Raw genomic sequence first — 25,269 nt, 5'->3', positions numbered from 1 at the left:
TTGGTGCTGCTTGGCTGCTGCCTCAGTTCCCTTCTTCATTCTTCCTTGACTTTGCTTGCTCAGTCCCTTTAAGTTCCTTGGCTCAGCTCCAGGCAGTTTCTAGGGAACATCCCACTGCAAAAACTACCAGTTCTTGGTACACCTCCAAACTCAGACATCAGGGAGCGAGGCAGAAATCAACTAACTCATGGCACTTCCTCCAAATATTGGGACCATAACATTCCATGGCCTCCATTGGCAAATCAACACCAAACAGCTCAGACACAAACAATAACCTGCACACTACAACAACCTGGCACTGCTGGTTCAACCCGGCCAAGTCAGTTGATAAATTACACAGGGTGAACTTTCTTCCCAGTTCCAGTTAGGATACAAAAATCAGGGAGATCAGAGAATCCCCCATACAGTTTTACTCTGAGGAGAGAAGGAAACCAAGCCCATCCCCAGTGCTGCAATAGCTCAGGCTCCCAAAAAGGCCCAGGGGCTGTGCTGAGGCTTTTGGCTGCCCTGGAGCACAGGGAGGAACACCATGTCACCAACCCACAGGCACAGCTGAGAACCCAAAGAGCAGCCACACCAGCAGCTCCTGGAAGTTCTGCTGTACTGGGCCTTGGGGAGGAAGGGCACTGGCCTTTCTGCCCAGGAGGAAAGAGCCTCCTGGCTGAGAACTTCTCCTGCCACGGGCATCAGCTCTGAAGATCCACTGAGATGGGAAGTTCATCAAGTGCAACTTCTTGGAATGCGAAAGATTTCTGTTTCCTGGAATATGTCTTTCCAACTGAACTCAGAAGTACACACTAGAGGTTCAGGTGTTGCCTAAAATTTCTTACAAGAACCTCTAAGACTCAGCTGGTGAGTTTTAGAAGCCAGGTATTCTTTTATTACTATGCTCTTGAATCATTCCAGCCCGTCAGGTCCCTGGCAATCAGCTCCCAGAGGGCACACAGAGCTATCACCACTGTAGCTGATATGGCACAATTACAGAACAATTAATTTTTGTTCCCTGCATTCCTATTCCATATTCAGGACATTTTCCAACACTTATTACCATACACACCTACCCTTAGAAGGTTTCAATGGGTTTCACTGAGGGCCTTCCCAGGTCTGCTCTGTCTGGAGCCCTCAAAGTCCTCAGTGCCTGCCTTAGGAACCTCAACACAACTCACCTGCTTACACAACCACTTGGTGCTGCTTGGCTGCTGCCTCAGTTCCCTTCTTCCTTCTTTCTTCTCCTCCCTTGTTTAGTACCTTTAAATCCCTTGGCTCAGCTCTGGGGAGTTTCGAGGCTACATCCCACTGCAAAAAGGATTAGCCCTTGTTAATTCTCAACACTCAGTTAAAATTCTGTCATGTTAACTCCTATAACTGTGATCCAGAAAACCTCCAAAGGCCCTTCCCACTTCACCTGCAGGGCTGGCAGTGCCACCACTCGACACGGACTCAGTGGCTGGGCAGGAACGGAGGGGCTGGGGCGTCCAATCCATCGGCCCAGGCGGCACCAGGAGTTCCTGGAGTTCCTGCAGGGGAGAGCCTCAAGCCAACAAAGGATTAGGAAGAGCATTTGAAACTTTAATATGTATATCTCCTGGAAGATGGGGANTCCTCACTGGCAGTATAAGCCCTGCTCTTACCTGGACAGACTCCCAGGCTCGGCACAGCTGTGGCTCATGGAGCAGCTTCCCAAGGCCCTTCTCTCTCCCAGCAGGAAGCACAACTCGCCTCCACTCCCCAGCACCAGTGGAAACCACGAGCCAGGCTGCAAACTGACACAGAACGAGCAAAAAGCATTAATGCAGCACTAAGAAACTGAGACCAGTCTTCGCCTCGTAACCCTGCTCGGGGAGAGGCTTTGGGATTCCGAGGCAAACCCTGAGACACCCAGAGAGCAACAGCCCCGCAGCCCTGCCACGGCTCCCCCCGGGGTCACCCGGCAGGTAAGGGGCTCACCCGGCCCCCGCTGCCCAGCACAAGGCGCCCCTAAACGCCCCCCAGCTCTCCCAGTCCATAAACCCAGGGGACAAGGCGCTCTCCCCTCCGCAGCCCGGGCAGCAGCGGGGCCGCACCCTCAGCCCTCACACACAACCGGCCGCACCTGCCCCGCCCGCCCTTCTATACCGCGGGCCGGCAGCGCTGCCCAATCAGCATCGAGCGCCTCCGCCCAATCCCAGCCCGCCCGGCCCTGCGGCCCCGCCCCGCCCGCTCAGCCCGGCCCCGCCGGCGCTCGAAAAAAAGAGCCGCGGGCGCGTACTGCGCATGCCCACGGCGGAGCTGCAGCCTACCGGTAACATCTGCGGTGCTCGGGCGGCAGCGCCCCCTGGCGGGCTCCGAGCGGTGCCGCGGGCGGCGCGAGTCGCGAGGACGCCGCCTGGCGAGTTCCAACCGGTTCTGCGGGCGGGGGGCGTCCCGAAGGCGCTCCCTGTGGAATTCCACCCGATCCTGTGCCTGCTGAGCACAGCCCATCCGTCCCCGACCCCGGCCCAGCGCTGCCCGCGTGCCGCCTGCAGAGCAGAGGAGCAGAACCTGATGCGCCAGGGAAAGGCCAGGCGCTCCCTCCTGCCCGGGGAAGCTCTCGCTGCATGTGCTGCGAGGGACACTCTTCTTGTTTCTCCTCTTCGCTGAGGGGCCCTGAGCCAGAGTGTGGACTTGGTCCTGACCATGGAAACAACCACCCACCCTGTATCCCAAACAGACCCCTCACCTCCCTCACGTGCACTCCAGGCAGAGCACTCCATGCTGGCAGGTCACAGTGGCCAAGAGGTGACACGAGAGCTCCAAGTTTGTGTCCTTGGTCCGTCAGGACAAATGTGGTGACCACACGTTGCCAAGAGCAGCACTTGTGTAGCTACACTTTGGGACTTGCTGGCCGTGAGGGCTGCAGGGCACCCCCTGGTCCTTGGTGCTCTGCTATCCAATAAATCACTTTTCCATCCTGTATTTCTCCACATGAAATGCACCACAAAGGTGTCTGTGAAACCACAGGACTCTCTAACCGGGCCTGAGCATGGGCACTGCCATGGGAACAGGCAAGGCCTCAGCAGCACAGAGCAGGTTGCTGCTTTGTCACATCCCTCAGCTGCTCTGGCATTTCCTCACATTTTACTGCCACTACAGGCCTAAACATAAACTCTGCTGCTGATAAAAGGTGCTCCTGAAGAACTTTAAAGATGCAAGACTTTGTGGCACAACTAAAACCAGGCCCTGGCTGACCCTGTTTGGTTTCGGATCCCATGATGTCCTGCCCTCCCCCTCAGCCCCAGAGAACACAAGTCTGCACCATTTACCTCACAAGCCAAGGCCCCAAGGCCTGAACGCTGCAGGCCCCCAGCAGTGGCACAGGGGACTGTGCTCCTCCAGGCATCTTTGGTGCCAGCAGATCTTGTACCTGTCGAGGCTGCTCCTCCGAGGATTTTTTGGTGACTCCAGATCTGGGGCTTCTACAGGATCCTGGTTTTTCATTCCAGTGTTTCAACTCACACAACTGCACCACTTTTCAGACACTTCCCAACTGCCATTTATCAGGAAATACTACTGCCAAGACATGCCCTTGGCAGGACACAGCAGACAGCAGCTACCAGGAATTTCACCCAGAGCAGAAGAGCTCCAGATTCCATGACTCAGCCACACCTCATCTATGAGCAGTGTGAGAATAACCCTTTTACCAACCTTTTTGGGTAACTTCTAACAAACACAAGAAGTAACAAAACAGGGACAATCACTTCTGCAGTAGTAAGCAGTAAGAAGGCCTAAAGTGCAAAGCAAGCAATTCCAGTTGATTTTTTTAAGACAACTCAGCTCACAATTCTCCCAGCACCACCACAACATCCACGGAAGCTGTATCCTGTAGCCGGATGCTGCAGCCTGGCAGGGTGTGGAGGAATGCCACCTGGGACACCTCTGAGAGGAGCTTGTGTCCTCCCCGGGCCACACATACCCTGAGGTGAGAGAAGCCACCAAAGTCAAATACTTCAAGGTTCATGAGGCCGCGGTACTGTGGGTTCCCACTGTCACTGGCCAGGTCAGCACCAATGTTCTTACAAGCTTTCCTGTAAGCCAGGGGTGACAGTGCCCCACAGCACCTGCATGCAAGAGAATTAGGGACATGGATAAATGCTGCAGACATCAGTAGTTTATTGGTATGTTTAGTCAAAACACATTCAGAATGGAAACTTAAAAATACTTTCCACCTGCAACAATTAAACTAGAATCTACTAGCATATAATGCTTGACACGTTACAGCAATAAAGATGGTAATCCACTGTCTTGAATACCTACTAAAGCCAAGATGGTCAGCCAAGTTTGTTGAAATGGAACCGTAATGACAAAATACTCCCACCATTCACAAATCAGCAACTAACAGTAATGGTCAGTGAATCCCTTCCTTTGCTCTAAGAGATACATTTATTATTGAGAGGGTCGAGAACACATAAGAGTCCACAGTACAGCAGGTGAGCTATCACCATGTAAACTTCTCTGGATGATGTTCCAAGGGTTCGTGTCATTTAAACAAGAAGCAAGCCAAAAAGCAGAATGGCTCAGTGGCTCCTTTTACTACTCTGTTTTTGTTCTTGATTATTTCCAGTGCCATTTGCCATATGAATGAATTAGGTGGCAGCAAAACACCACAGCACTATAGAAGGAAAAAAAACCTCTAGGCTACACAAACCACACTGGTGGCAAATTGCTAACTGGTAACAGCAATTTGTCCGAGGGCTTCAAACCTAAGGAGTGGAGTTGTGTGGCCAGCAGTTCAAGTACTACAGATTTCCAGGTAACAGCTGAAATTGCGAGACCTTCAACAAAAAAACTGAAATACGAAAATGCAAACTGGTAGAAATGCATCCCGGGAAAAAAAGCGTATGAAAATAGTGCAAGACTTACCATGGAACACAGAAGACCTCAAGTCTGGCAGAGAACAGACAGATGCCACTCCACCTTGCCTAGCGTAACAGAAAATATGTGCAAAATCCTCCAGCTTACTGGAAACCAGCAAATGATTGCATAATCCAGAGACAGATTGCTAGCATGCCCTCTCTGCTTTTGCTTGAAATTGCCAGTTTTGTATTTGAGGTCTCCCGTGCTCAGCAGCAGCTTCAAGTGGTCACACTTTCGCACAGACGCACCCCCCCTTTGCTCCTGACACCTTGGAGCCGGCGCCGGCGGCGTGCCCTGGCAGAGCCCAGCTGTACCATCTGCTCCAGCCGCAGGTTACAGGAATGTGCTCCACAGCATCAGCCAGGAACACAGCTCTCCGCTGGAAAACCCACCGGTCAGACTGCAGAAGAGGAGGTCTCCTTGCTATCCTTCGCTCCAGAGCCACATCAGCGCCAACTTCAGCTGAGAGTTATGTGCAACATGAGTACGAGTTTTTAAAAAAGTGCAACTGGAAAATGCAAGAACTTAAGAGCTGCTGTTTAGTTCTCTGAAAATTGCAGTATCCCCGTTTTAGAAGCTCACCTTCACAAAAGATGCTCAGGTCTACTCACTAGGAGCTGGCCAGAAGCATCCACCGTTCTGGACTGACTTCTGCAATTCATGTCCAAGAGAGATTGCAACTCTGCTTCCTTTAACTCTGACATTGATTAAAAAGAAGAGACAACCTGGAGTCTACTTGGATGCCTTCTTCCTCCCTTCCCCCCTCTGCAAAAACACAGGCGAACTTGTTAATTGAAGAGCAAGGTGGATGATCATTTTAGCAACGTTTACTCATTGAAAGATACTGCAATTTTTTTTTAATACAATTTTCCGATTATTTTCTTTAAATGCTTTGCAGCCACTTGGCTTTGCAGCACAGTAATTCATACACTATACTGTACAAAATCACCAGCAAGACTGGAATGATGTATTCATAGAAGGCACCATCATGCTTATTACATTACCAGAGAACTCAAAGACAAGTTTCACTGTACAACGCTTCTCGAAGGGGAAAGGGGAAGGAGGAGTGTGTTGAGCAGCCATCCCTGCACTGAAGAGGGGCAGATAGAAAAATCTGACGTGAGCTATCAAACTCGTTGCGTACTCAGGGCTACGACTTGGAAACTCTGGGTTCTGGTTAGTTTACAGCTAAATGGATTCCTTCTGGAACAAAGGTGTAGTCTCGTTAAGGTTTGTGTGTGTACAGAGGTTGGTCACAGCAAGCAGAGCGGACGCCCGCACCGTTCCCCAAGCTATTCTGTCTGAGTAAGAGGATGAAGGCTTTCCCTCCGATGCCTCCTGCAGCTGTCAGTATGAATGAGTTCAGAGGACCCATTAGTGCATTTTGATGAGTGCGTAAACACGAGTTGGTTTGGAGCCGAGTGTTCTAAGAAGGAAAAAAAAAAAGGCAAGCTTCTCCAATTGCACAAATTGCACTATTTGTGTTTCCAACAGTAGTAGGCAGAAACGGCAACACTTACACAAAATGTGCAGCAGAGGGTTTTTGACTGAAAGGACCTGAAAGCTACTGGGCGTGTCCTTTAGTTCACTTTTGTTGCAGATAGTTAACCGGTCTTTTTTTCTTTTCTTTTTTTTTCTTTTCTTTTTTTCAGTCCTCAATTCTCCAAGTCTACATTTATAAATTAACAGTGTGACTCCTGTTGTGAAATTGGGGAAAGAACGTCCACCTCAATTTAAATTGGAAACCAAAAGATGCTTTCACATCAAAGAAATGATCAGAAGGGCTGTGTCACATTCCAAAGCCAAAAAAAATTAACAAGAATGCAAACACGATGGATAATGTACCACTGACAAGACTGTCTGCCCCCAGTGGAGACTTCAGCGGCGCTGTCCAGTGAAACGGCCTTCCATCTGCCCGGTTCCTCGTCCAGAGCCGAGTTTCTGTGCCATGCCCCCCCTGGGGGGAGGTCCTCTTCCGTCCCGGTCTCTCATCATGCCGCCCCCCACGATTCCGCGGGGCCCGCCGGGGCCTCTCTCGTTGCGGCGGAGATCCCTGCGGTCGTCGCCCCCGCCGCGGGTCTCTCGCTCCCGAGCAGCTCTGGTTTTTTTCTCTTCCACGTTCAGGCGCACCTCGCCCCGGAACATAATGGGCTTATGGGGAAAAGGGGTCAAGGCACACGTTAGTCACCGCGTCACACGGGCCACCGACACAAGGCACGCGAAAGCTCTGCCTCGGCTGCACGCCTCGTGCCCAGCACAAACAGCACCTGGTCAAGGTTCCCTGCAGCACGCAGCCTTAGCCCTGCACAGCACCACTTTTACATTCACTTGGCATGCAAGGAATAAAGTGTTTGTCTCAAGTAAAAGCAGGGTTGTCTTTAGCCTCTTTCACATCCAGATTTAGCCTTTTCACTTTAGGGTTAAGCTTCCTGAAGAATTCTCTGCCAAGTCTCACTATCACATCACAGAAACGAAAACTGCTGCTTTCTCCTCTCCAGTTCCTCCAGTGAAAACTGCAAATAACCCTGCTCCTTTCTCTCAGACCCAGAGTGCAGAATTCAGACATCCAGGTGATACCCTTTGAAGGGTTACCTGCTCCACTTTCATCTCAAAAGGATCTCTAAGAGCAAGCGCTGAGCTCAGTGTGGTGTCTATGCATGGAGGTAAGAGACCCAAATTCGTATGATGCGGTTTGAGGAACGCTGGCACAGCTTTTGTGAGCTACACAGCACTTCTGACACAATGAGAATGACAAAACTCCGGTTTTCTTACAGCTGTTTTTCGAATACCAGACCCAACAGCAATACAAACTAGGATGGCCCACGTTACTTGGGGTTTCAGGCATTCAGTCCATCCCTGGAAGGGGCAACTCAATGCCAATACTTACTTTTGCAACTAAAATTCGCTGGACCGGCTCAGAATCATCAAACACCACGAAACCAAAATTAGGCAGTTTTCCTCCCACTCCTTTAGTATTTATGCGAAGTTCTACCACATTTCCAAAGCCTAGGAAAACACAAAGGAAGAGGCACTTTACCAAAACCCACAGTGCCAGCTGTATGACTGCTCTGCTTGTTCCAGACCTCTGCAGTGCTGCTCCCCGTGTGGCCCTAAGTCACTGCTATGTGCCTTTTTAACACAGCTTTTTGTCTCAGTCTCTGCAGCTGAAATCACTACTTACTCATGAAGAACTCTTTCAGTTCACTCTCATCGATATCATGCGGCAAGTTCCCCACAAAGAGCTGGTGGCTGTCCGGATAGCGGATTATCCGACGATTATCCGACTCGTTCTGTTCCATGTCCCCTCTCCCTGTGCTCAACAGAAGGAAGGCAGAACCACTGGGGTTAGATGATGTACATAACCCCGGATGAACACATCTACGGACAGCACCAAGCACACTCACTCAAACCAGCCTGGACTCCAAATCACATTCCCTCATTTCTAGTGGAAGGCAGCAGGAACAGGCAGTTAATTATCAGCCAAATACAACACAGGCCTGTCCAGGAGACACCTCTCATTAACTAGTCCCAAGCAGACATGCAAGCTGAATCCACATTACCTGGTCGAGGTCCTCGGGGTGGAAAACCTGGTCTTTCCCTGGGACGCTGTTCACGAACACGAGGAGGTTGAGACTGAGCTTCGGGTTTAGTTTCCACTCTTGGCTAAAACAGGAGAAGGCGCATTATTTAACACTGGCCCAACAAAAACCAACCCAAACCCCCAAGCTCACCAAACCAAACCCCCCCACAACGCAAGGCATAGGTAAGTGGCATGCACAAAACAAATTCCAGAAGATATACATCCATGTCAATGTGTTTGGGAATATGTTTTTTTTCACCTCTATAAATTCCTCTGTACCAATCCAGGACTGCAGTGTTCAGTTATCTCTGTTAAAAGGTGCAAAGCAAACATCTCTCCACCAGAGCATCTCCCCAGAACATGGCTAAGGTGAATTTTCCATGTTTGACCAGGCATTGAGACCCCAATGCTCCGTTATTCACAAATCCCTCAACCTGACTTAAATCACAGAGGACATAAAGCTTCCTCATGCCAAGCTCAAACTTCACAGATTAGGAGGCAGTCCAAGATGAACACCGAGAGATGGGAAAACCACATTTTCTGTCCAAGTTCCTGAGGAATTCTCTTCCTTCAGTGCAGAACAACTATATGAAAACTACCCAACAGAAAGAGGAGAACGAAAGAAAAGCCCTTAGAAGTGTAATAAGTATTTCTGATACAATAAAGCCACCTGAAATGATTACCCTGCTGAGGATACTGTTCAACTTTGCTGATGTCAACACCATGATGCTCAAAGTACACCCTTCATATTTGGGTACTAGAACACCTATTCCATTTATATTTTGCCAGGAAAATTGCTTCTAGAGATAATTTGAGAAATAGAGACAGAACAATAAAAAATATTTCTATGCAGTCTGCTGGTCACTGAAGCAATTCTCAACATTTTTTAAATTCCATTTTCTGTACAACAGTTAAGCAGCTGCTGCTGCGCTGGGTTCTTATCTTAGAAAAAAAAAATTATCCTTAGGAGCATACAAATACAGGACTAGCCTGCAAGTAAGATTAAACACAAGGGGAACAGCTACAGGCCCACACTGCTGGGGAGAAGTAGTTTATGTTAAACATCTCCCTTATTTTCCTTTAAGCGCTCAAGACAACTGGCAGTTCCAGCCAGACAGGACCTCCCAGGGGAAAAAAGAGTGGATTTTACAGGAAACACGCAGGTATTACACACCAAATGAATGCTTCAGCCCTCCTATCGCTTGTGCTGTACACAGCTAAGCCTTATTCTGTCCTTAAAATGCTTCTAGGATCACTTCTTCAGTTCCAAGAATAAGCTAGAAAAATCAGCCTTCCTGTTAAATCTTGTTTCCATTATATTTCCTCATGGGTCACTGGAGCTCCTCTGCCATCTTTTACTGACACATCTTTAATGTATTATAAATTATACCTCAAAAGCAAAATTTAATACATTCAGACTCCCATTCCTTAGATACTTAGTGTCCTCCTATTAAATCCTGAGTAACAGTTAACTTGCACCTGCTTGCTTTGCATTCCACTGAACTTCTCATCTAGCACACAAACAGGTAATCTCGTTAGTTGTTTTCTAACCAGCATCATCCCTTTCTACAGAGGAAGACTGACTCAGTGCTCCTTGGTGCCAAACTGTGCTCCCCAAAAACCCTGCCACTATTAGCAGCATCCCAAGATCCCTGATCAGGGCTGCCACTCACAGCCCAAGCAGCAGCCAACTGCAACTCCCATCTGCCAGCACAGAGTACACCCAAAGACACCCAGAAAGGATTTCTACAGACAGCTACTAAAGGAGCCAAGTGCCACAAACCCCTGCTTGATGGAGCTTTGACAACAGTGAAGGAAAAGGTGACATTGTCTCTTCTCTTCAGGAGCTCACGTGGGGAGGGAAAGGGACTCACCCCTTCCGAGCCAGAAGACAAGAATCAGGGAGCACCCTGCCTGCCTCTGCCCCTCTGCACCCCTATGATAGCTGGTATGTTAATAAAAATGGGAGATAAAAATACCTGAAAATGCTGTAAAGCAAAGTGCCCATTTATGAATGCAGGCAGGTTGATTTCTAATCATCCACAATCAGAGAAAGGACAAGAAATGCTTCACTCCACAGCTGTAAATAAACAGAACTGAACTGGTTTATATCCAGAACAGTACATGTGCAGTCCTTGGAGGGGTTCTCAGTTAACACTACGAGGGCTGTATTTTTAACTTGATAGAAGAGGGGGGGAACTGGAACGATGCAGAGAAAGGAATGAGCAGTTAACAACTGGAGCCACCCACCCAGCAGTGCATCTTCTGTCCTTGTTTACATGCACGCTGTCTGGCACTAATGGATCCATGAGAACAGGAAAAATCTGCTCCTCATTTGCAGCCCCTTGCAGAAATGGTTTAGGTGCCTTTCCTACCAGACTTCTGTGTCCCATTTCTGAAACGTGTGCAAGAAAAGGAGCTCAGAACTGAGTAGTGCTGGCTGCAGAAGAGCTGAGAGTTGCAATGCCTGCCATGTCAGTATTGTTCAGAAGCTTTCACACAGGACTGCTCGAACATAAAGTCGCAGCACAGTCATCTAAAAGGGCACAATAAGCAGCAGACGCAACATGTACGCATTTAAGGGACATCTGTAAGCTCTCTTCTGCTCTCTGGCACACATCATTTGAAATGATTTTTGCAGGCACATTACAAAAATCCACCCTCTCTATTGCAAATCAATTAAAACTCATTTTGGTTTTGCATAAGGAAAATCTATTCTGTACTACAAACCCCACAGTTTTTACAGGTTAAATACCACCTAAGTGTTCAAAGCCCCGTTTAGGCTGATGAAGACAGACAGGCTTCCCAACTCATTACACAGCCATTATCTGATGTCCATGACAGTCCCAGAAAACCCAAAAGCAACACCATACAAGGTGCTGGAGTTCGTTTGAGTCTCTTGTTTTGTTTTTCCTGTTTTCTTTTTTAACATGCATTTGGCTGAAGGCTAATCCCAGATAGGTTCCTCTCTGTCAGTAAAAAATTGAGAAGAAACCAGTGCAAAACCAACAGCTGCAGTAACCCAGCTGCTCTACTGAAAACTGAAGTCTTTTAAAAAGGTTGGACATGAGCTATCACGACATAGAGCGCTCAGGCACACAGTGCCAGGACCAGAGGTTAAAGGACACATGTTTTCAGGATTTCTATATTTCAGGAGGAAGCTGAATTGAGAGTCTCTGTGTCTCACATCAACTTGGCATGTGCAGGACATGAGCTGTCACCCGGTCAAACTTTCTTTCCTCTTTCCCCTCCTCACCCAGGCATCATAGGAATGGGAAGATAGCATTGTCCTGGCAAGGAAATGTGAATCCTTCCATTCCTTACACAGTCATAAGTTGGTACAGGGTTCTGTGACAAGCTAATTACACAGGGGTAACGAAATCCAGCATATTTCTGTGGATGTTAGCCTTGCAAGGCAATCTTGCACCTCAGAAATGGTGCTATCCCTTTTTACTGCTGGGGCAGTTCCACCAAGGCCCTTTTCAAACATACTTCAGAAAACTAACATTTTGTGGGGAACTGGTGTTTTGTTTCCCCCTGTAAACCAAACCATATCCCCTTAACACAGGTAAAAAACCCCTTCAGCAGCAATTCCTATTCATGATTCCCTATGAACAATTTTAACAATACCACCACCCAAAGTTACACCTGTTACGTGCACGTGCCTTCGCTTGCGACAAGGAGGTGAGTGCATTAACATTTAAGACACAATTAATTTGTGCAATTTAAGTCAAACAAGTTGATCTGTTAATTTAAAAAACTGAAGCAGTTTGCAGAAGTAATGAGACAATCCAAGGTGTTCACAGATGGGTTACCTGTGAGACTGGTGCTTTAACATGGGGTGGAATTCCAGAGGAAGAAACAGTACCACTAGGAGGCAGGTTTTTACTGGTCACTGAAGCCCAAGAGAAAGCCTGCAGGAAATGCAACAAACCTAGGCTACTAATCATGGCAAACCACTGACATTCCTACAGGGAAACTCGTCTGCTGAAAATACACTTTTGGTTCACATCTGACTTTCAAATCATTGTTGTGCAAGCATTACAAGGGAGAGACAGGAGGCTGTGCAGTTCTGTGGACTCCGATGGCGTGGAGCAAGTGTGTACCGTGCTACCCGAGTGAGCCCCGTTCCCTCAGCATTCCCAGGTCACTGCTTTCCATGATGTAACCAAACCTAGGACCGAAAACCCTGGAGTGGTAAGTGTCTTCTGCACGAAGAAAGACAGTGGATGCCAGAAGTTACAAGTGAAAATGCAAAAGAGAAAAAGAATTGGGAAAAACAGTATGGGAGACATGCTGGAGCTAGAAAATGACCTGGTCCAGCTTTCACTGGCTCTCCCAGCACTTCCAAGGGGACACCTCCCAGGTGTCACCACAGCAGATGATGCACGGTGTGCACTGTGGTTTTTAAGATTAGGCATCTCGCCCCTAGAGGAGACAGTCAGTGCCCCCATTCTCATTTTGAACCCACAGTGCCAGCAATTTTGCATGTGTTAGTGTGTTATGTTTTTTTTTCAAGGAAGAGCAGTGGTTCCCACTGTAGGAGATTTTTGGTGGTGGTAGCTAGAGGTGTTTTCTTAACGTATGTTAACTCCACATTTAAAAACGTCTACACATGCACAAAACCACACACACACACTTTACAAGCAGAGCATAAAATTTACAATAGGTGATGAGCAGCACTTAAAAATACCATTTTTTTCCTTTTTTAGTGAAACTTCCCATTTTTACACGTTCAAGGTTCATGTCTAGCTGTTCATACAGCATGACACTGAAGAGAGGGACCAGTATGGCCACTCAAAAAGGCAAAGCTCAAAAGCAAATCTGTTTTACCATCTGCACCCAGTAGCACAGATATGACTTCTAACTAACCTTCGGTGGTTCTTGTGGTAGTGAAACAGGTTCTACAGGAGGTGGAGACGGAGACTTCTCTTCTAGCTCCTCGAGGGTCTTTTCTTCTACTTCAGCTTTCAGCTCCTCGGTTTTTGTTTCAGATTCCAATTCTGGCTCAGGTTCATGAGATGATTCTTCCAGTGCCTCCTCTATCCCATTGCTACAATAATCAAATGCATTTGATGAGCTTTTCAACTGCTTTGTATTTTATGACTTTTTGTAAGCCATGCTGTGGTAACAACTGGTATTAAAAAGATCATTGATGCACTCAGCAGACGTTGTCTAGTGATGTCATAACTGTTTTTTTTAACAAGGGAACCAGGAAATCATTTCTGGCCCCTATGAAGCCATTCCTACACTTCAAAAAAAGCACAATGGTTTGGTGGTGTTTGTTTGTGGGGGTTATTTGTGTGTTTGGTTTTTGCAATAAAATGTATTTTTCTAATAAAATGATAATTTTTTTTCTTTAAACTTGTTCAGAGTTGAAGACACACAGGACAGAGACCTATTCTTCCAATACAGCTGTACAGCAGCTTCTCCAGAAGTAGATCTTCCTCTCAGTTTCAAGTGATACCCAAATTTGAGGAGTAACACTCCTGGTCAGTGCAGGGAGGTTGGACTAGATGACCTTTAAGAGGTCCCTTTCAACTCAAACTATTCTGTGATTCTATGATGAACCACCCTTTGTCAACTCTTCACATTAACTACATCATATCTGAACAACCTTGATCCCATTAAGTGTGTACATACATGTGGTTGTTACCTTTTCACCTCTCTTTTGAAACCAGAAGTAAAAATAACTAACAAACATAAGAACACCCTCCATTTCCTCTCTCCAATAAAGCAGCAATGTTTCAAAATAATGTAACACTAACGTAACACACACCCCTGTATCCAGTGTATTTTCCTGAACTACCTGTTAAGTCACATACAGAATCCAAAGCCAAAGCAATTTGGTCATTTTTATTAAAAAAGCAAGGTCATGTAATAAAAAGGACTTCTTACGTTACAGGATGGTTTTCATAGTAAGTACTGCTTGCATTCTCTTGCACAGGTTCAGGTGATGGTTGTCTTTCCTCCTGCTCTTCTTCCACCTCTTCCTCAGACTCTGATACAAAACCAAAAACTTCCTTATACATTTCTGCAAGTGTACACAAGCTGCACTCAAATAAAAGTATATTAAAATAGTAGCAATCAAAATAAAGCTTCATCAACATGAAACAAGTAAAATTAGCTGCAAGAAAAGATGGAAGACCCTTCCTCTCATTCCAGAGGTTTGGTTGCTCATGATTTTCACAAAAAGAAGCTGGAGACAGCTGTGCACACATGCCAGAGGAACAAGAACCACACAGACTCTACTCGTTCAGTCCTTCTCACCTTCGTCAAGTTCTCCTTCTGAATCCCCAAATACTTCATCTTCATATCTGAAGATATCATTATGGACATAGAACTTGTTTGGAACAGATCCCTGTAGAAGAGCAACATGCAGTGTTTAGCAAATACAGATTATTAGCAGTCCACAAGAAGGATGGATTAGAGACAAGCTGTGGGTACACACCAACATTAGGCAATAGGACTATGTCCCTACTGTTGTTTTTCAAGCAGCACCTCTTCCCTAAGTACACAATTGGGCAGTAACTTCTGCCCAACTGTGACACATGTAGTGACAGCCTCCAGACCAAGTTTTAAAGCCAGATCACCTCTTTTGTCCCAGTGTGACAAATTGCAGCTACAGGTCAGGTTTCCATCATCACTATTTGAAGTTTAACACAATCTCACACACACTTACTTCTGGAGCAAGCACAAAAGTCTGCATGAACTTCCTCATGGGCTGCCCATTGTTTGACAGCTCCCCCATGACCTGCACGACCACGCCGTCGCTCAGAGTGGCGTGAGCGTCCACGTGACGGATCTTGGTGTGGCACTCGCTGAACTGCAGGGACATCACCTTCTTGTGTATCTCCTACAAATGCAGACAGACACTTCAGCTACAGGGAGTTTTGTACAGAGCTGTGGAATACCTTTGAAATACCTGAGCTGGAACTAACACAAAAAGGAACTCCCCTGAAGCTCAAAAGGTAAATGCAGGAACTAAGAAGTGTCTTCCACTGAGAAGAGTCTACCTGAGCTCATCTAACTTTTAATCTGAATTTTTCCACTAGGATTCAAACACTTCTCAGAGCAGTCAAATAGCATACAACTTGCTATCCAATTTTTCCAGCTGCATTAAAACCAACGACATTTTTCATGGCTTTCATTTTTTAAAGGGCCCGTGAAACAGACAGGATTTATCTTGTGTTAAAAAATAAAGAAAACCCAAAAAAACCCCAACAACAAAATCACCCCAAACCAACCCTCTATCCGTTGTCAAAGTACCCAAATGTCACAGGAGGGGGGAACACCTGCACTGCAAAGATTTTTGTGCTGCTAAATAAGTCACACTGCTCAAAGACGTGGCTGCCACACGAACAGATGTCACTAGGTGACAAACATTACTGTCATAAAGAGGTACAACCAAAGCAACCCTCACTTCACTTCTTCAAAAAGTTTTATTCCACTTGAGCAAAACCGCACCCACAAAAGAATTTATTGCAATTCACAAAAATCAGTCCCTTTCCCAAGGAACCACTTCTAACCACAATAAGATACATCAACAGCACAAGTCTGTCAGGTCCTCTTGATTTTGTTTCCCATCCCAAATGCACTTTCTGCAGCCCAGATGCAAAGCTGATGAATCAAACATGACCCTCAGTAAAAGCAGAAATAAGCAAACAAAAAAAGTCAAGCTACCAAATTCCTATTTGTCTCTGAACAGGAAGCAGCACCACAATACATTATTTACCAGATAAGAAAGTCAAAGCCACTGGTAAAGAAAAAACCTGATTTATTCTGAACATTAGTGAAGATTACATGACTGATTTTGATACTCACAGCTTGACCATACACTGCCTCTTGCGGCTTCCCGCTGGCATCCAGTCCTCCGTGGACATAAGAAGAATTCCTGCCATAAAACCTGCAAGCAGAGACGTGAAAGTCATAGAAGTGAAAAAAAAAATAGAATCAAACCCAACAAATATTTTAGTCAAAAATCGTAGAGCTCAATGCAACAGGAATTTTCAGCTCACGAGTGTCTATCCAGTCTCCCCAGCCTCAGCAAGGATTTCTGGAATCTGTCCACATTACCCTTTGATCAGCTGAGAAGCAGCTCGCTTTTCCACAGAGGGAACACCTCGATAGCATGCCATATATCTCTATGATCACACTTGGTTCCAGAGGCTAAGGAATTTTCAGTAAGAGTTAGTCAGGTCCATTCCCTGCCATACTCAGAAATTAAAGTACAACGAACAGGACAGACTGTCGTTCAAAAGCATGAGTCCCTTAGAGTGTGGAGGTGTCACCTGTGCAGGAAGTCAGGAGCTTTGTTCAGCAGGGTGTAGTACTGTCTCACGAACTCCCGCCCTACGAGCAGGGGACTTGGCTTCTCCATCACCATTTCTTTGGTACACAGTGTCAAACGCTGTAACCAAAAACAGTCACCTTAGCTTGAGGATCACAACTTCCATACAACTTCCATACGTCACAACTTCCCCATAACAGGATGAACGCAGAGATATCAGAATTGAAACAATTCTGTCAACAGGGGCTTAATTCATTGGAAACTACCCACCAATTCAGGGCACCCTCCCAACCCTCATTCAAGTAAATAAAAAGATTTCAGTCAGTTCATGTATTACTTTGATGAGCAGGGAACAGTGGACACAAAGTCCCTTACAGAAGGGGTGCTTAAAAAACCCCCAAACCTCAAACAACCAAGCAACAACCCTGTTAAAAACCTCTTGCACCATTTACTTAAGCCTCTGGCATTAACCTGATGAACATTTAAAAACCCGAGTTCCACAGCGCTGCAAAGCAAACAGGAATACACTTTCTTAAGGCAGCTGGTACCATTCCTTCCTCTTAAAGCACATCTGCTTCAAAAGGTCACTGTCACATGTGTAACATGAAGATGGGAGCACCAATATTCTGAAGCAATTGTGTGGGCTGGATTCACATCCTCTGAAGACTGGGGAGGGAAACCCTCAGTCCTCAGAGATGACTGAAGTCTTAGGTACTATTTGTCCAACCAAACTGCATTTCACATTTGTCATACAATGACTGGAAATAGTTGGAAAGGACTTCTGTGGATCACCTGGTTCAACCTGCTATTCTCCTACCCATCCACACTGTCTTGCAGACCATCCATGTCACAAAATGATCTTCAGTACCCTGGAAGATATTTTGATGGCTTGTCAGCAGCCAGCACATTGTTTTTTCCAGCTCACTTAAAACTGCCAGTGTCTCCAATCATGAAACTCCCTCCAGTTCTCACACTGAAGCTTAATCTACTTTCCCTCTCCAAAAACTAATGTGCAGGTGAGGCAGCAGGCAAAGAAGACCAAGTCAAAACCCCAAGTCTCCAACTTCAGAGATAATCCTAGAAACAGATTTTTGGTTTCTCACCAAAATAACCTTGACCCGTCAATCTACGCCAAGGGCCAGTACAAGGGACTGTTTGCAATTACAGCCAGACAGGACATAAAGCACGTGAAGTGAAATTGGGAGATTAACCTCAGCTCAAGAAGGGCCTGTAGTAAAGGTAAAACACACACAGGAGCAGTGCCACAAACATGTCAGATCCTGCATCATAACGGAACTCACAAGGAAAAAGCCCAAACATGTAGCTCAAACAGTTTACACTCACTGGACAGTCAAACTAATCTCAACCCAGCAATCCAAGACACAAGACAACAACAAGAGCTGTTCCCAAAGACAGTTATCCAGGAACCACACCTGAAACAACAATCTCACAGTCTTGTAAGTAAGGCAGAAGGCAAGGCCTGAAACAGAAATCATGAACTTGGGGGTAAAAAAATCAGCAAATTTATTTTAGGCTTATCCAAAATTGTCAATATAACTTTCCAAGACTCTGGAACATAGTATTAGTTGTGCCTTACAGGAAGCCCCAGGGCAAGTAATTGTGCCAATAAAACCCAAAACCAAATGTCAAGAATACTAAGGGACATCAAAGGTTTGAGCCCTGAGCATGTTCGAATGGAGAACAAAGGAAAGAAAACAAAATCTGAGCAATTTGAGGATCTTCCCAATATGACTTCCCAATATGCTGTAGTATGTACCTCATACTACAGCAATGGCAGCACATGGGAATTCTAGCGAGAAACCAGCCTTAAAAGAACAAGGACATCTCACTTTCTACAGGTGAGACTATTCTTTTTCTTCCTCCCCTGTCCCCCTAGTAGATGATGAACACAAAACTGGCGACAGGATCTTCACCACAAGTCCTTGAAAGAACACAGAAGGATGGAGCTTCATCATGGGGTTTTTCAAGACCCTATTAAAAAGCAGATGATAGCCACCACACATTCTTATGAACGCAATAGGCAAAGTACATTTGTTAACAAATTGCTGGCATACCTCAAGGAACACTGAAAATGCCCCCGGGGACAAAACATAATAATCTGTGACAAGTCATTACACTCCAAGAGATCTGTATCACACTACATCTTTTCTTCACTGGAAGCTGTCCTATTTCAAGAAGGGCTGCCAAAACCTTTCAGAAAATCTGGAAGAGGCAGGTGTGCAATGATCACACACAGCCAGTTCTTCCCCACCGACTTCAAACAGAAGTTGGTTTAAATGCTCACAGACAGGAGTGCCTGTCCACGCTCTTCCCCGTTTCCAGTGACAGTACTATTGATTTACATCACACAGTCACAGGATTTTACAGGATGCCTCTACAGTTCCTCACCTGTCTCAGTATTATCTCATTCTCTCTTCAGAGATCCCAGTAGGGGTAGCAGAAGCTTAATGAACTGTTCAGGTCTCCCAGGTCATTAAAAGGCAGTAAAATAAAACAGCAGGTACTCCTTGATAGCAGCACGGGCACCATGAAACCAGGTTTCCAAAAGATTAAAATCTCCACGTGTCCCAATTAGTAAAGCGCCTCCCTAAAGTCAGGAACCCGAGTCTTAGCAGGCCCAAGGGGGTTGGAGGTAAAGGTACCAGTGAAATGTAAGCCAAACCTCAAGGCATGACCCTCGACAATTTACATAGGCCAAACTTACAAAGAACTCTATTTTCATGACTTACCATGCACCAAGGGAAGCCCCATCAACACATATGCTCTATAAAAAGCATATTTCCCCCTATCTTCAGTACATACTCAAGAAAAAAAAAATTAATAACAGCTAAAAACGAAGAACCTGCGTGCTCTTCTCACTGAAATGAAACGAGCCACATTCTTTGATCAGCCTGAGCAGCCACTGGGAAAGTGTCTTAATGAGAACTTACGGCTCAAGGCACTCGTGTACACACTGGCCAGAAACAAAATACTGAAACTGGGATGGCAATCACCAGAAATCGAATACATTTATCTGCTCATTTCTTTATAGTGCAAATGTACTGTCCAAAAGTCCCTCCACTATGCGCTTGACTAAATAAGCTACACACAGAGAATAACACAAACAGCCCTGCAATTGCTGCCTGTCCACAGGTAATCCTGCCCATGTCCTGCTGTCGTAATTCATTGACAAATGTCATTTCCACCCTTTCAGTACTTCTGGCTCCTGTGCTGCCAGGAAGGCACACAGGATTTGCAGTATGTTCTTGATCCAAGGAGAACCAGCAGCCACAGGACAGATCTTGCAATAAACTGGCAAGCTGGAAGACTAAACGAAACATGCAATCTCTCTCTTCCCCAAACAAGACTTAGAGGTGAGGGACCCAACTCCAAAACTGAAGGAGCATGCATATGTGCCAGTGCAATGCTTCCTGCAACTCTGATAGGTGTGACACAAGTTCGGAACAACAACTTTAGCCTACAGGTGAGATTTCTTTCAAGAGAACAAAACCAGTGGGAGAAGTGGCACGGACAGGAATTATTTGTTATTTGTAGGCAAAGATAAGCAAAAGAACAAAAGCAGAAAGAATATTTTCCTCCAAAGACCAACTGCAGGGTAGTGCTGAGATTTATTTAACATCTTTAGATGGCCATGACAAATAAAGCACAAAGTCAGCCCTTGCAAGGATATTAAACTGCTGTGGGCTGAAGGGATGACACAGGGCTCTCTCACATTAGGATCACTGTGCTGAGGCATGGGAGAACCAACTGCTGCAATAATCTCTCCCGTCTACACTGAGGTGAGAGCGTGCAAATTCATTCAGCCTGTAATCATCTCTATACACGGAACTTTATTAAGCTGTTTGTTCCTACAACTAAATAAAAACCCCAACCAAAACCCAAAGCCCAGCTCCTCAGCCACCAGTTTGCACAGGGGGCAGCAGCAGTTCCTGAAGAAGCCCTGCAGACGGCTCGGCAGTGAGCAGTCAGTGTGCCCTGGCACACACTGTGCTCAGTAAGCAGCTCTCGCTCTGGAGATGCCTTTTCCCCTATAATACACGTAAGCATTCCCGTTACTCTTTCCCCTGCCCTGGAGAAAGAAGAAACGTGACCGGTCCTCTGTGGCGAGGCACTGTTACCTGAGGCAGTGACTGAGCTACTGAATGGTGCCTACATGCTCAAATTTAGGTATCCAGAGAATGAACTTTGGCACAAAGTCTTTGGTTGTGCCCAGAGAGGTAGTTCAAAACCAATTCCATCCTGTTTCAAGACAGATCAACAACAGTGGTGCTGCCTGGACTTCACCATATTCTACTTGGGGGAAAAAAAAAAAAGGCTGAACTGGGTTGTGACAGCAGCTCAAGGAATTGTCACCTGAAGCTGAAGGTAACCTCCATCAAGACAAACCTCTAAGCTTTGTGAGGGAGACGTGGGCCCCACCACTTGTTTTAATAAAATACTATAAGCAAGTAGAGTGTTTTGTTTTATTGACAAGCAAATTTTACCCTCTGAACAGTTCATCCACAGCATTTGTCATAACTAAAGACATGCAGACATAAAGCTATACTTTTACATAAATCTGCAACAGTGTGGTTCCTGTCCAATCTGCTGATCGGATTTGAATTTACCACTTAAACAGAAAATAAAATTGGGAAAAATGTTCTTGCAAATCAGAAAGATGCTCCCCACACCATGAGCAAACTAAGCAAAGCCACAAGAGCCACCGTGCTACTTCCCACACCACAGGAGCCCAGGGAAAACAGAAGGGAAGGGGAGAGCAGCTTTAACCATCTTGGACAGGTTTCTCTTGAAGCCAGATTACTCCTTGTAAACTGTGTTTCCTACTGCAGACAAGCCAGTAACATGTTACAGTGTATTTGCTCCTGCAACCCATAAGCATGACTGAGATCCCACCACTGCCACACATCGTGTGAAAAAAGGTAAAAATCCAACTGGCAGCTGACTGTCCAGCTGGCATCTGAATACAGCCCTGCAGAGACCGGCGGGTACCCCATGGAAAAGTAAAGTTAGCATCAGCTGCCAGGAAAAGAATCCAGAAAGAGCAATCAGAAGTCCCAAACAGCTCATTTCAGTACTGAAACCACCTTCCCTCTGTCATGGCCTGCTAGGTAAGATCATCCTCCACCTGCAGTAAGGCCTAGCAGAGCTGAGTAATCTGCCAGAATCCCTTTTACTTTATGATCTCCTTTACCTAATCTGCTACCACCCGAGCTGGCTGAGCCCCAAGGCACAGCGTGCAGCCCTTTCAAATCACGCTGTCCTGCAAGGTTGGTTTGTGGTTGGGATTTTTGGGAGGAGTTTAACAGCACCTTGTATTTTAGGCCCGTGACTACCACGGGGACCAGCTTCTGGGCAGTTCAGCCGTGCCATCCAAAAGGGCTGATACCCACTCGAATTGCAGCAACAAGAATGACCTGTTCTGGGGAAGCCACTCCATCTCTGTGTCATCATCCAACACTTTCTTCTAGTATCTCATCAGATACATCTATTAGTCTGACATATTCATCTTCTCGCATTTATTTGAGTTGCAGTGCAGTTCTTAATTTGTCAAATGCTCTCAATAGCAACGATATCCAGTACCACAACTGCTACAGTAGAAGGAAGACTCAAATCCAACACTGTGCATTTAAGGTACTGCATTTCCTCAGCACATTTCCAGTGCTGTGAAATAATCCTAAGTGTGAGAGTTGATGCCTAATTTGAAACCTCGGTTCCATGGAGGAAAACGTGTTATTCCCACGGGCACCAGCAGCCAAGCAGATGGATGGCTGGCTCACTCGGTTTTCTCTTCAGTTTAAACCAGTTTTCACAGAAAAGATGTCACAACGGACACAGAATACCTCCTTAATGACAAATCAACTCCAGGAGCTAAAGCAACACCAGTTTGTCAGCAACCACAACTTCTCAGCTCAGAATCCAAGTTGACAAATCCTGTACCCACCTGCAGTGCCACAGTAACAGACACAGTACCTCAAGAAACCTGGGTATGGATAGATATAACTTACCCTATTTCTCAACAGCTCAAAACTACCTTAGGTATCTTTACACTCCTTTCTGTACCAAAGCAGAACATTTGCACACTGAACTTGGAGTATCTAGAACATACAGAGGGCTTGGGAATTGCCAAACCAGAATGGAAGGCTACAATAACAAAATCTGTATGAATGACTAAGTCCTTCTGGTTGAAATCAAACAATAATCTCATATCCTGTTGTTCTCTCCTGTGATAGTTCTTTCACGCAGTGGTACTCGGCACCAAGCTCAAGACCCAGGTTCACCCCGGTACCCAAGGGCTTTAAAAGCTTTGTTGTGGAGATGCTCCTGGGTACCCACACTGGAACTGCAGTGACCTCTGAGGGGAAGGGGGGCAAAAGCCTGAGAACACACTGAGCTCAGCTCAGGTGACAAATGAGAGCAGCTCGGAGAAGATCTAGTCAAGGCATCCAGCTCTGCAGAATAAAAGGTGCTCAAACAACTTCTGCCATATTACTGTGTGAAAACAGGGCAGCCCGGGTTATGAGTGGGGAAAGGGGAAGCGGAGAAGGGTGAGGTCTGCAGAGCTGGAGGAGCCCTCGGAGCCAGAGCTGCCATGGCAGTCCTAAGTTGCAGGAGAACAGAGGGCCCGCCGAGCCGAGGACGCGAAGCTAAGGCTGGTTCCGCAGTCCGAGCGAGGCCGACGGAGCGGCCCCGTCCGTGCCGAAGCCCACATCCCTGCGGAGGGCCCTGCACGGCGATCGATCCCCGCGACGAGCCGGGAGAGGGACCGCAGGGCCCAGCGCCGCAACCCGCACCGAGCACCGCGGGCTTGGGGGCGCCTTTCCCCGGCGTCCCCGCGCCGCCCGGGGCGAGGCGGAAGAGCCGCCAAGGTGACGGTGAACAAAAGCCGCCACCCCCCAGCCCCGAGCGGGGCCGAGCCCGCGGGCGGGTCGGGCGGCGCAGGGCACAGGGGGGCTCGGGGGCGCTGCTCCCTCAGCCCTCAGCCCCGAGCCCGCCGCTCGCTCAGCGCGGCGCGCGCCGTTCCCGCCTCTCGCTCAGCCTCGTTCCCGCCGCTCCCTCCGCGCGGCGCGCGCCGTTCCCGCCGCTCCCTCAGCGCGGCGACCGTTGAGCGATCACCCCCCCACACACACACACACACACAGAGCTCTCACAGCCCGCGGCGGGGCCTACCCTGCCCGCGATCCCCCGCGCCGCTCACTCACCTCAGGGACAGAAGTCTCGGTGCGCGGGGCCAGGGGGCGTTTCCCCGCACGCCGCCGGGAGCTGCTCGGTGCCGGGAGCGGCGAGGGTGTCGGTGCGGCGGCGCGTCCCGGGCGGGGGTAGCGCGGGGCGGGCGGGGCGCGGCGGCGGCGGCGGCGGCGGCGATGTCACAGCCGGGCGGGGGAGGGCGCGCGGCCGCAGTCCCGTGCGTGCGTGAGCGCGCGCGCCTGCGCGGGGCAAGCGCGCGGGCGGGGCCACGAGGGGACGGGAGGGGGCGGAGCATCCCGGCGCTTTCCGCCAATCCGCGCCGGCTCCGCGCGGTGACGTCAGCCGCGCGCGCGTATTTCTCGGCGGCCGGAGGCGCGGGCGGCCCGGTAACGGGCGGTTTGCTCTTTGCTCCTGCTTTGACTGATCTTCTGCTCTAGGTACGCCTGAGGGTCCGAGTCCTCCTACGGGGTCAAGGCACCGCTGTCCGCCGTAGAGCCCGGCGGGCGCGGCACGAGTTGGCCGGCAGTGCGTTACCTGGGGAATTTGGCTCCCGACACCTCCTCGGCTCGGTGCTGCCCGACCGGAGCTGCGTTTCGCTTGGACGGAGGTCTCCAGCCGCCTGCAGAGCGAGGGGTGCGGTCAGTGTTGGGATACCATGCGGGTCCGTGCAGAGCTGTGCCGCTGTCCGTAGCTCAGGCTGAAGTTCAGGGCTTCTCGCTGTAAGAGCAATTTCCTTGAGTTATGCTCAGATATTAAATAATCCAAGGTTGCGGGTGAAATACTAAATAATTTTTTCCCGCCGTGGCAAAAGCTGCCCCTTGTATTGTCTTATCTCCAAGAGGGCAGCTGGAATGTGTCAAACATGTCTTTTGCAAATAACTCACTTTTGTATGGGCTCTGCGTGTAAGGGTGGAAATATTTAGAAACAAATAAATTTTCTTTGGTGGAAAAATCTTGCTTTGGTTGTTTCTTTGTTTCTTGGTAAGGAGCAGAATCTCCTTATGCCTGACTTGTGTGTGTCAGGTGAGTGCTGATGTGTGCACTGGCCCAGAAAGGGGAGTACCTTCAACCATCCCCGTTGGGAAGGTGGGGGGATCCTTTTTTAACTCAGTGGTGTCTGAAGCCCTTGGATTTAGGAGAGGAACTTAAGTTTTCTTCGAGGAACAAAAAACATATATTTTGCTGCTACTGGACAATGAAGTGTAAGAGCATCTTGGGAATTTCCAGACTGGGGCAGTTGTGAGTGACCTGGCTCCAGGTGCCCTGCTGGGAAGGGAAGTGGAAAAGCAGAGCCAGGGATGCCCAGCCTAGTTTTGGTGTG

General features: G+C 47.7%; 1 protein-coding gene and 1 long non-coding RNA gene across 5 annotated transcripts in view; both read right to left on the bottom strand.

Annotated features, from left to right (window-relative positions):
* The window catches only part of LOC108509578, a 6,229-nt gene extending 4,105 nt beyond the window's left edge, over positions 1-2,124 (bottom strand). For 2 of the 3 annotated variants that reach the window (XR_001878647.1, XR_001878648.1), the window contains exon 1: positions 1,632-1,941. This is a non-coding gene — a long non-coding RNA (uncharacterized LOC108509578). Of the gene's footprint in view, positions 1-1,631; positions 1,942-2,010 lie in introns of those variants that run through there. The other variant, XR_001878649.1, reaches the window with a different exon arrangement.
* A 1,984-nt stretch (positions 2,125-4,108) lies between these two features.
* Positions 4,109-24,080, bottom strand: G3BP2 (G3BP stress granule assembly factor 2). 2 transcript variants are annotated; one of them, XM_017839085.1, is made up of 12 exons: positions 23,963-24,080; positions 16,744-16,862; positions 16,277-16,358; positions 15,135-15,308; positions 14,723-14,813; positions 14,351-14,453; positions 13,325-13,505; positions 12,268-12,366; positions 8,433-8,535; positions 8,054-8,182; positions 7,760-7,878; positions 4,109-7,023 (listed from the first exon to the last, which is right to left on the bottom strand). In XM_017839085.1, the coding sequence occupies exons 2-12, from the start codon at positions 16,836-16,838 to the stop codon at positions 6,751-6,753; spliced, it is 1,449 nt and encodes a 482-aa protein (XP_017694574.1). In that variant the 5' UTR covers positions 16,839-16,862; positions 23,963-24,080; the 3' UTR covers positions 4,109-6,750. The 2 variants fall into 2 exon arrangements, with proteins under 2 accessions (XP_017694574.1, XP_017694573.1); XM_017839084.1 differs by lacking the exon at positions 12,268-12,366 and having other exon boundaries at positions 23,963-24,071.
* Positions 24,081-25,269: the final 1,189 nt, after the last annotated feature.

Source organism: Lepidothrix coronata, unplaced genomic scaffold (genome assembly GCF_001604755.1).
Source record: "Lepidothrix coronata isolate B3197 unplaced genomic scaffold, Lepidothrix_coronata-1.0 Scaffold373, whole genome shotgun sequence".
Lineage (NCBI taxonomy): Eukaryota > Metazoa > Chordata > Aves > Passeriformes > Pipridae > Lepidothrix > Lepidothrix coronata.
This window is presented reverse-complemented; position numbering and strand designations above follow the sequence as displayed.